We start from the raw sequence: 12323 nt of genomic DNA, 5'->3' as shown, positions 1-12323 counted from the left end.
GTTAAATTATGAGGACAGATTACACAAACTATGTAGCCTTAAATTGAGGAAGTTAAGTGGTGACTTCATCAAAGTTTTAAAGCTATTTCTGTTTTATTTTTATTCTAATCAAAAAACCCAACTCAAATTAAATCCAATCGCGGTCCCCATCTGAGGGACAAGCAAGATCCAAGCTGATGGGATGAGGCATTGCACCCCATCCCGGGCTTGATCTGTCGCTTCTTTTTGTCAAAAATATACTTTATTCATAAATCTGTGAGTACATTACACCCATTGAGGGCAATTGGGACTAGCTTAGTGGTAAAAACTGGCGGCATAGACAAGTTGGGCCAAAGGGCCTGTTTCCATGTTGTAAATCTTTATAACTGTCTATGAAATTCCAAAATGGCCATCACATAAAAAGCAATAATATTCAGGTTCTTTACATACATCAAGTAACATTCTGAGCTGCTTCAATACAGTAAAGGAAACGTTTCAGACATTTTACAATGGTCTTACAAATGTTGCAAAGTTATTTTCAAGGTTGCCTGCATTCCGAGGTGCTTCAGTACAACTGAGATACAAGCAATATTCACTGTGAACATTTATCTTAGCCAAAAGGCTGAGATGGTTTTGAAAAATTGCATCAGGTAAAACTTCGGTTTAACCTCATTGGCTACCCTGATCCTTTACTCTACCCTAGCTTGGGCAAACCACTATCGCAGGCGTCAGCACACCCCCAATGCAATGGACTAGCCTCGTCCCCTGCCAGACCATGGTCTCACCCCTGCCAGGTAACAGTGTCGGCTGAGAAAAACTATTTAAGCTGCTTGGGAATTTTAGGATTATGGGACATAGATTAAAAATCAGACCTTTCAGGAGTGAAAATAGGAAACACTTGTACACACAAAGGGTGATAGAAGTTTTGGAACTCAATTCAGCAAGCAGCAACTGATCAGTTAATTGTTAATTTTAAACCTGAGATTGATGCATCTTTGTTAAGCAGGGGTATTAATGATATGGGGCAAAGCTGTGTATGTGGAGATAAGTCTCAGATCAGCCATGATCTCACTGAATAATGGGTGACCGGGGCTGTTCCTAAATCTCGTTTGCATCCTTTCCATAGTCTTGACATTCTTCCTATAGTGTGGTTCCCAGAATCAGCCATAATACTGCAGTTGAAGCTTAAGCAATATTTTATAAAGGGGTAACATAAATTAATTGCTTTTGTACACTGTACCTTTATTTAGAAAGTCAATCAATGTCTTTAGTATTCATCTCACTTTATCCTGCAACCTTCGATGACTCGTACACAGACATTCTCTGGTCACTCTGATCTTGCAGCCCCTTTTATAATTGTTCTACTTACTTTACATTGCTCTCATTCTTTCTAGAAAAATGAACCAGTTCACACTCTTCTGCATTAAGTTTCATCAGCCATGCCTGCCTACTTCACCAGTTTGTCTATGTCTTGCTGAAATCTATTACTATTTGCCTCACTGTTTACCACATTTATGAGTCATGGAGTCATAGAGGTTTACAGCATGGAAACAGGCGCTTCGGCCCAACTTGTACATGCCGCCTTTTTTTAACCCTTAAGCGAGTCCCAATTGCCCGCATTTGGCCCATATCCCTCTATACCCATCTTACCCATGTAACTGTCTAAACGCTTTTTAAAAGACAAAATTGTACCCGCTTCTACGACACTCACCACCCTCTGTGTGAAACAATTGCCCCTCTTTATCTTTTGTATCTCTCCCCTCTTACCTTAAATCTATGCCCTCTAGTTTTAGACTCCCCTATCTTTGGGAAAAGATATTAACTATCTAGCTGATCTATGCCCCTCATTATTTTATAGACCTCTATAAGATCGCCCCTCAGCCTCCTACGCTCCAGAGAAAAATGTCTCAGTCTATCTTGCCTCTCCTTATAACTCAAACCATCAAGTGCCGGTAGCATCCTAGTAAATCTTTTCTGCACTCTTTCTAGTTTAATAATTTCCTTTCTATAATAGGCTGACCAGAACTGTAAACAACATTCCAAGTGTGGCCTTACTAATGTCTTGTACAACTTCAACAAGACGTCCCAACTCCTGTGTTCAATGTTCTGACCAATGAGACCAAGCATGCTGAATGCCTTCTTCACCACTCTGTCCACCTGTGACTCTACTTTCAAGGAGCTATGAACCTGTATCCCCTATATCTCTTTGTTCTGTAACTCTCCCCAACGCCCTACCGTTAACTGAGTAAGTCCTGCCCTGGTTCAATCTACCAAAATGCATGACCTCGCATTTATCTAAATTAAACTCCAGTTTCATGACATCTGTAAACTTTGAAATAATCCCCTGTATACCCAAATTCAGATCATTAATATGCATCAGAGAGAGCGATAGTCCTAACACTGACCCCTGGAGGACACCATTGCACAATTCCCTCCAGTCTGTAAAACCAGCATTTACCACTTTGTTCTGCTTTTTTGTCCCTCCGCCAATTTCAGATCCACCACACTGCAGCGGCAGTTTGTTTACATAGGTTCCAATTAGACATGGATCAGTTTTGCAGGTTTTCTTTTATGAGGCAGCACAAGAAAGCGAGTAGCCAAAGAATGATTCAGAAAAAAACTCCTGGCCCAAGAGCACAAGATACTTTGGTGATCAAAGCCATAACTGAGGAACGAACTTCTCTCTTCACCTATTCTATTATTCCTGACTTGTGTCACACCTTAATGTGACAAAGCGGTATTTTCACTACCAGTCATGTCAAAACCAGAGACCATGGGAGCAATCAAGTAAGGTTTTCGAAAACCTGAGCATCTGCTATTCCAGGTTCAACGTGAATCTAATTTACTGGATTGGCTTACTAAATTTGATGCTAGTTTTGCAAGTAATTTGAATTCCAGTGTTTTTTCTGAAAATATTGTGTTTGTCAGCTCAGCCTTGTCCACCAAGATTCAATATTTGCATACTTTTAAAGAATCGTAGTACTTACGTTGGGACCGATATTGGAAACTTCTTCAAGCAATACTTGAATTTGTCAGAGAACATTGTAGTTTTGAATCTAGCTTAGATTTGTATCATGGTGAGAGAGAGGAAGACTTTCCTGTCTTTTTGGTGATTTATTCTTCCTTACTTAACCAAAGGAACTTATAATGTCAATATGTTCTTGAGATATGGGCATCATTGGTAATTATCTACCATCCCTAGTTCAACTGAGGATCTTGGGTTATTTGGGACTGGAGTCACATGCTATCATTCCCTGAAAGATGTCACTGAACCACTTTATTTTTCTCGACAGTCCAGCACCTTTCACGATCATTTTATCTGGTGCCAGCCCACAACACATTGGATTTAATTAATTCAGTTTCTCAATTTGCCAAGGTGACTCATCACTTTTCAAGATGGTGCTGGAGCGAGGCAACTTCTTGTGAGCTGTCCCCAGCATACCCTCTAATCCTATCTTTCACTCTTGTTCTATGCTTTTAAAACTGTAGTCTAACTCTTTTAAACTCTTATAATGTTCCAATTCAATCTCTTGCAGATTTGGCTATCATCCGGGCCCCAAAGACTTTTGACCCAGAGGAACCAAGTGGGACCCATGGCTGGCACTACAACCCTGGAGCCAGGGCCTTCACTCCACTGGTCCCCACCGGCCCCGACGACCAGCGCAGCAATATTGGAACTGGGGCCTTCAACACACCTGCCCCCACTGATCTCGATGGCAAGAGCAACAAGTCTGGAGCCAGGACCTTCATTCCACCAGCGCCTAACCCCTCTGACCAAGACCGCAAGAAACGACAAATGGTTGTGAACGTAGCCCAGTCCGCAAACCAGTCTCCCATCCATTGACTCTGTCTACATTTCCCGCTGCCTCACAAAAGCAGCCAGCATGATCAAGGATTCCACGCACCCCAGACATACTCTCTTCCACCTTCTTCCATCAGAAAAAAGATACAAAAGTCTGAGAACACATTCTAACCGACTCAAGAACAGGTTCTTCCCTGCTGTTATCGGACTTTTGAATGGACCTACCAAGTATTAAACTGATCTTTCTCTACACCATAGGTATGACTGTAACACTATATTCTGCACCCTCTCATTTTCTTCTCCCCAATGTACTCTATGAACAGTATGTTTTGCCTCTATAATGTGCAAGAAACAATACTTTTCACTGTATCCCAATACATGTGACAAGAATAAATCAAATTCATCTTTTTTTGTCAGTGCAACCATGTTTTACATTGAACCATTGTGTTACACCAGTAAACGTCTGCCTGGATGAGAAATAACAATGTACAGTATGAAATATGATCTGCTTTATAATTAAGAAGTCAGCTCTTTTGAGTAGTAGATTGGGTGGCCATATAGAGCATGAACTTCAGGTTGGAGACAACTTAGCTATGTCATGCAGTGAAGCCTAGTGCTTGATATTTCTTTCACGATACCAGTGAAACTTCACTTGGACATGGTCAGCTGTTCCAGGTTAAGTGCTTTGACATGCTCAAGGTGTCACTGTAATTAAGCATTATCTAATAGATCTATTGTGAATAAAATAGGAGATCTTGGTAAGATGTTTGAAGTGATTTGTGTGTCCTGTGTGATTCATCTGCAGTCAGACAAGAAACCTGTTCACAACTGTCTCTTCCACCAGTTCCTTCAACTCACCTGAATAATCATCTTTCAATGTGGTAAGCAGCACATTGTCATGACATTGCTTTGCACCGGTGGTATTACTAATTATCCATTTACCCATCTTATGTTAGCTTGGTAACCGTTCTCCATAACCTACCATGCAGAATATCCTTAATGTTAGATCAGGACTCAAAGTTCAAGGGCAAATTTCCACCTCTTCAGCTCACAGCTTCGCCTGTTGTAAATGCTCACCAGACATTTGTGTGCTGGCAGTCCAACTCTCTTCCCATTCATTTTGATAGGTGGAAAATCTAGTCTCTTCATTATGAACATTTTTCATTCATTATCACAATGTGTGCAAGACTGGTATTTATAAGCCATGCCCATTACACTTGAGAAAGCACCAGTGATCATAATGGACACAACTGAACAGCTCATTAAGACCACTGGAAAAGGAAGTTATTAGTCAAAGGTGTTGATGTGGGACTGGAGTCACTTTAGACCAGACTGTGTAAGGGGAGCGAGCAGATTTCCTTCCCAAAAGAATGTTAGTAAATTAATCGCAATAATCTGTCACCTTTGCTGGTATTTTACAGCTTTGTGATTTCCAGATATTTTAAAATGAATTCAATTTCACAAACTACCACAGTGACATTTCAACCTATGAGGATTTTTCTTTATCGTGATCAGAGGGCAGCACATGCTGCATGCTCCTACTGAGTACGCCAACAGAATAACACAAAGTTTAACTGCCGATCTCACTAGTGTATTATTATCGAGCTGTTTCTGCCATTCAAGACCCAAGAGACACCTCGCTGGTCACAGGGGAGGTGAGGAAATAAGGTCAGTGGGCTTGGACACAAGCCAAGGACCACAGGGTTTTGGGGAATCAAGCAGGAAGGGGCAATCCAATGATGAGCAGCTACCTGTAATGCTAATATGGAGAAATTTCCACTTTACAATGTCTTTGGAATGGCAACCCCTAGTGGTTCCTTTCGAAACTGTTGGTTTGACTGGTGTGCATATGCATGCACGCTGTGGTCACTTGCCATCTAATTTTTCAATTTTCATGGAATCATCGAATCCTGACAGTGCAAAAGGAGGCCATTCAGCCCATTGAGTCTGTACCAACAACAATCCCACCCAGGCCCTACACCCGTGATATCCCGTGTATTTGCCATAAGACCATAAGACATAGGAGCAGAATTAGGCCACCCAGCCCATCAAGTCTACTCCGCCACTCAATCATGGCTGATATTTTTCTCATCCTCATCCTCTTGCCTTTTCCCCATAACCCTTGACCCCCTTATTAATCAAGAATCTTTCTATTTCTGTCTTAAAGACACTCAATGACCTGACCTCCACAGCCTTCTGCGGCAAAGAGTTCCACAGATTCACCACTTTATGGCTGAAGAAATTCCTCCTCATCGCTGTTTTAAAGGATCGTCCCTTTAACCTGAGGTTGTGCCCTCTGGTTCTAGTTTTTCCTACCAGTGGAAATATCCTCTCCATGTCCACTCTATCCAGGTCTCGCAGTATCCTGTAAGTTTCAATAAGATCCTTCTTCATCCTGCTAAACTCCAACGAGTACAGACCCAGAGTCCTCAACCGTTCTTCATACGACAAGCTCTTTATTCCAGGGATCATTCTTGTGAACCTCCTCTCGACCCTTTCCAAGGCCAGCACATCTTTCCTTAGATATAGGACCCAAAACTGCTCACAATACTCCAAATGGGGTCTGACTAGAGCCTTTTACGGCCTCAGAAGTACATCCCTACTCTTGTATTCTAGCCCTCTCGCCATGCTCGTCCCACTTACACTAAGGGGCAATTTAGCATGGCCAATCAACCTAACCTGCACTTTTTTGGACTATGGGAGGAAATCAGAGCACCTGGAGGAAACCCACACCGACATGGGGAGAAATGCAAACTCCACACAGACAGTGACCTGAGGCTGAAGTAGAACCCAGGTCCCTGGCGCTATGAGGCAGCAGTGCTAACCACTGTGCCATCAAGCTGCCTAGAATTAAGACCCCATATACAGTTGCCTAATGTCAGCTTCAGATGTGCATCCAGGACACCTACAGAGGAGTTCGAATTTAAATAGCATTTCCAGTATGGTCTAAGTGTGTGCTCTCTGTCTATTATATTGGACCCTTAGGCAGCTACTGCCTGTAAAGTGGCTACAATGTAATCCAATTTCCAGACCACTTTCTCTGGATTTTTAGTCGAGGCCTAGGGATTACTTATCAAGTAACATAACCACTTCTCCACTGTACTCCTACTTCCTCATATGCGCTCCTGGTAGATGAGGCCTTGTGCTGGGGGCACAAACTGGAAATTATATCCCTGAACTTTCTTCCTAATTTTCCTTTATTTCAAATGAACGTGTACCATGCAATAGCTTTTCTTCCAGCCTAGATTGCAACCTCTCCTGCATCCAACAACCGCATATCAGATTCAAATCAGTACAGTATCCAGCTGGTCATGAAAGAGTTGCCCTCTTCATGTACTGGTTTGAGATATTGGCTTCATTCAGTGTATAGTGGGACTTCAAATGTTGGTGTACATCTATGGTTAGGGTGGGGGAAAGGGGGCTTGGACAGTAGATCCTTTTGCAATTGGTACATTTCCAGCAATTGTAGCAGATACCCAGATTCCATTCCCTTCTCTTAATATCTCACTTCTCGGCCTTTTGGCTAAGATCAAGTGTAGTTTTGGCATCCTGCACTTGGTTGAAGTCATGAGGTTACATTGAGGCTTCATTTGAAGCAATTTTTTAAAGTGGCATCTCGGCCTTTTGGCTGAGATGCAAATGAGATCAAGCCTTGAAGGAGGTGCAATGCCTGCTCCAATCAGCTTGGATCATGTAGATCAAACCCAAGACAGGAAGTGAGATGCCTGTCTTGTCAGCTTGGATCTGGAATGTCTCACTTGCTGACTTTGAGTTGGACTTTGCTTAGATTGAATTGGATGTAAACAAAAAAAACCTCACTTAATGGTGGGGACAGTAATGCAATTCAGGCCATCACGTTCTGTCTCGCTGATGATCAAAATATTTTCTTCTGCATCCCCAGCCACTTGGCAGCGACAAATCCTGATCCAATATCCCAACGCCATTATACCCCTGCGCCCACCCTTTCCTCTTGCATATTCCTGACCCGGCTGGAGTGAAGGGGGACAATCGGGGCCTCCCAGAGGGTCAGGTGATGGGGTGGTGCCCCCTGGGCACTGGCACCCTGGCAGTGCCAGCCTGAGCCCCCTGGCACTGCCAAAGGTGCAAAGAGGGGTAACTGTCAGTGGGGGGGCTATAGATTGGGGCAAGCCGGGAGGGGGGAGTTTCAGGGCTGACCCGGGAATGATAGGGGGGACCAGCGATCGGGCCGATGGGGGATTCAGAGAGCTGGCAATGCGGGGATCGCGGGGAGGCCAGCAGTGCGGGGCCACTGCACATGCGCTGATCTTGGTGCTGACAGTGGGGATAGGCCCCGCCCACAGCTTTATAAAGATATATACGCTAGTGACCTCTGCAGTGTACAGAGTCTGGGAGATTCTTCTCTGAACTCCCACTGAAAACATTAGCATGAATTTCCCCAGTTTTCACACGAATTCGACACTTAGAATTTTTTTAGAAAGAATTCAGGCCATAATCATAGAATGGTTACAGCACAGAAAGCCACTCCACCCATCGTATCCATGCCAAGTCTCCGCAGCAGCAACTCCCTCCACCTGTACCCCACAGCCCTGAAATTCCCTCTCTTCAGGCAATGGTCTAGTTTCTTTTAAAGTCACCACTGAACTGCCTCTCTGTCCCACTTTCAGGCTGGGCATTCCAGATCCTAACCACTTTGCTGTATAAAGGTGTTTTTCCTTTCTGTCATCTTTGATTCTTTTGCCATTCCCCTGAAATCAGTGTCCTCTGGTTTAGAACTCTTCCAACAATGGAAACAATTTCTTGCTGGCTGCTCTGTCCATGACCTTCCTGACCTTCTATCAAATGTCCCCTCAGCCTCCTCTTCTCTATTCTACACACATAACTGAAGTCCCACATCCCTGGAACCATTCTCATGAATGTTTCTGCACCCTACATAAAGCCTTCACACCCTTGCTGAAGTGTGGCGTCCAGAATTGGGCACAATAAATTGTTTCTATTTCAAGTATATGAAGTCTTGTGTCAACAGATAGTTGGTCAATATGAATATCTCTTCTCTGCTGTTTTGCAATTAAGCTAAACAAATGTATCATAAATTTTCATTGCCTTTCTTTTTATGACCATAAGTACACATGCTTTGGAAGATCCCAGTGTGTAAATCAACAAATGTGTCAAACATGGCTACAAATGACCATAAATCTCTATCTGACAATGGAACGAGCTACATTATCAGTCACTGGTTATGATCAACTTTTATGACTGGTGATATTTTCTATTGTTACTTGATGGTTGTAACATCTTCCATAGTTTAAAACAAGAGTACAATTCAAAAAAACACTTAGATTTTACTATCAGGGTGGCATGGTGTCACGGTGGTTCGCACTGCTGCCACACAGCGCCAGGGACCTGGGTTCGACTCCCAGCTTGGGTCACTGTCTGTGCAGAGTCTGCACATTCTCCCCGTGTCTGCATGGGTTTCCTCCGGGTACTCCGGTTTCCTCCCGCAGTCCGAAAGACATGCTGGTTAGGTGCATTGGCCATGCTAAATTCTCCCTCAGTGTACCCGAACAGGCATCTGAATATGGCGACCAGAGGATTTTCACAGTAACTTCATTGCACTGTTGATGTAAGCCCACTTGTGACACTAATCAATGAACTTTAAAGCAGAAAAATGAACCTATTTTCAAAACCACAATTTCTAGCGGACCAATTACTGTCATGTCCTGATTGAATATTAGAGAGGGTGAATGTATGTCAAGCCTTGAAGTTTGCTCAAAAGTTGGCTATGTAACATCATAAATTCATAAATGTAACATCAAACAGCCCTTTTCAATTGATTGTGCGATAGTTTTAGCTTGAGAGAGGGATAACCAATTGACTATACGTTTAAGACATTTTAAATCTATATATATATATATATCAGCCGAAGATGCTTGGAATGGATGGCTCTGACTTTATAATGCTGACAACACTGTCAATACCACACAATAAACTGGTGCCTGCAGTGACTAATGCCCGGTCCGCAACTTACACAAGCACGCTGACTTTGTTTTGGTTTGATTCAACCTAACGTTGCAATCTGGCGAAATGCATTGGATTTCATCTCAGGGCATTCCTTTAAAGAATTTACATGCATGTACATAGTCCGTCATCAAAAAGAAATCTGACAAGGTGCCCCTACCAAGAGCATTGTAAAACCAGCACCTTGATTGTAACCAGTGATCTTTATCTAACACCCCGCATCCTCCTCGCTGCAATTTTGAGTCTGTTCAACTTCCCCCCCGCCCCCCGACCTCAAACCCCTGTTTGTCTGCAAGTTGCGCCCGCGACCTCCCAAGATTTAGGAACAACAAAAGACAGCCATAAAACTGTCTCAAACCTTCTCAGAGGGAAAACTTAGAATTGACACACTCATGTATCTTTCCTGTCCGCTTAAAGTAAGACAGCAGAATGCAGCTGCCAATTCTTATAATGCAGAGTGATTAAGCATTTTCAGATCCAATAATTATCTTTTTTGGCAAACGCATTAATCGTCCCTCGCATTCCTACGCAAATATGTGTGCAAAAAAAGATATTTTTCTTTTTAAAAAAAAGCACCCAAGCCAAAGTTGAACATTCTCGCCTTCAAATAAAAACTTAATCTTACCAAACTGGGCAAGAGATAGGCACACGTTGAGTAGAACAAGCCCAAAGAGATGATAGTAACCAGATGATGCTGGAAGGAGAAGAGGGGACAGGAGACCCATGGTGAATTCAGCCTTTCATTTGAGCCGCAGCCTTCCCCCCCTCTGAACCGCTGAGAGTCCTTGTTCATTCCAAGCGGGGTCCCATCAGAAAAAGCTGCAGAAAGTCAGTGAGAGCGCAGTCAGCCGGCGCCTTGCAATCCCGGGCTGGTGTCAGATCGCAATAATCCTGCAGAGGGCTCACAACATTCCCACATTAGCATTTCCCGAGACAGGAAAAACGTGCTCGTGTGTCCAGCCCGTAGAGATCTTCAGGATGAGATATGGTTCAGAAGCTCAGCGAACCCATTCAAAAGGAGACACCCCGTTAATATTTTACCACTTTATGTTAGATGGGTAAATCTCATTCTGTTCATCATTTTTTAAAAACAGATTAAAGGTGGGGAAAGCACCCTAATCGAATATAGTATCGTTCACTCTCTTACTGGGAATTTTGTCTGTTGCCTAGTTCTACAGCGAGAACATTTTTTTTTTCCACAGTGATTTGCAAGTGATTTTAAAAGTCCTCAATTTTGAATGGTGCAATTTCATTAACTAATTTCATTACTGATAACAGATAAAATAAAAGCCTATCCCTTCCTTCTAATAATGATACTGAGTTCAGTGACAGGGCCCCTGCTAATCAAGTCAAATACTTTAATTGGATCTTCCAGCTTTTTGGCAGCAATCATCCATGCGAGTGGTTTTGATGAGCCCTGTACATGGTGGAGGCATTGAGGGATCAGGACTTAAGTTGTTAATGAGGCTTCGACCAAGATAAATGACACTAAGATGGATAATCCAGCTGTGATGTGGACAATATTTATATTAAATGGCCGAGTGACCACAGAGAGTGTGTTTTACTCACCGTGTCCGGTTCCGTACCAGAGTGGCTGACTCTTAATTGTCCTCTGGTGTGGCTTAGCAAGTGACCCATTTGTGTCATCTGCAACAGCTTTTAAGAAGAAGGCCCACAACACCTTCTCAAGATGGGAATAAATGCTGGTCTTAGTAACACCCACATCCTGAGAATGAGCAAAAACAAATTCATTTTAAAAATGTAGGCAGGAATTCTCCAGCCATTCACTGGGTTCTCCAGTCCCGCCGGTGGGTTTCCCACCGGCGTGGAGTGACATGAATGGGAATTCCCATTGGCAGCAATGGGACCCGAGAATCCCGCTGCTCGCAAACAACACGCCACCTCCCGCCAGCGGGAAACATGCAGCTGGGAGGCCGAAGAATCTGGCCCGTAGAATCATAGAAGCCCAGCAGTGCAGAATGAGGCCATTCGGCCCATCAAGTCTACACCAACTCTCCAACAGAGCATCCCACCCAGGACCTAACTTCGTAACCCCAAGTATTTACCCCACTAATCCCCCTGACCTGCACATCTTTGAACTGTGGGAGGAAATCAGAGCACCCGGAGGAAACCCATTCAGACACAGAGAGAATGTGCAAACTCCATATAGATGGTCACCCAAGGCCGGAATTGAACTCAGGTCCCTGGCGCTGTGAGGCAGCAGTGCTAACCGCTGTGCTGCCCCTATCTGGGTATCACAGAGGCACAAGCAGGCTTTAAAAGAAACAAAAGGTTGAATATTGAGGAAAATTCAGTAAGACAAAACGTGAACCGTATGGTAGAACAAGAATGTTTCTCCATAAAAGCAGAAGAAACGAATAACAACTCTAAAATCCATTGTGGACAAATAGAAGTGGTGGCACGGTGGTACAGTGGTGAGCACTGCTGCCTCACAGCGTCAAGGACCTGGGTTCGATTTCCAGCTTGGTTGACTGCATGGAGTTTGCACGTTCTCCCTGTGTCTGCGTGGGTTTCCTCCAGGTGC

At 43.5% G+C, this 12323-nt stretch overlaps 1 protein-coding gene and 1 non-coding gene across 2 annotated transcripts in view; one reads left to right on the top strand and one right to left on the bottom strand.

Moving 5' to 3' along the window:
* Positions 1 to 10503, bottom strand: part of LOC144503550 (von Willebrand factor D and EGF domain-containing protein) — a 269846-nt gene extending 259343 nt beyond the window's left edge. The window contains exon 1 of the mRNA XM_078228019.1: positions 10404 to 10503. Within this exon, the coding sequence (XP_078084145.1) occupies positions 10404 to 10503 (100 nt within the window). The remainder of the gene's footprint in view (positions 1 to 10403) is intronic.
* LOC144504202 (U2 spliceosomal RNA) lies at positions 7285 to 7483 on the top strand. Its single transcript, XR_013499604.1, has one exon. It is a non-coding gene; the product is annotated as a U2 spliceosomal RNA (small nuclear RNA).
* Positions 10504 to 12323: the final 1820 nt, after the last annotated feature.

The sequence above is a fragment of the Mustelus asterias genome, chromosome 14 (assembly GCF_964213995.1).
Source record: "Mustelus asterias chromosome 14, sMusAst1.hap1.1, whole genome shotgun sequence".
NCBI classification, from domain to species: domain Eukaryota; kingdom Metazoa; phylum Chordata; class Chondrichthyes; order Carcharhiniformes; family Triakidae; genus Mustelus; species Mustelus asterias.
Note: the sequence above shows the minus strand (reverse complement) of the source record. Positions and strands in the feature narration are given on the sequence as shown.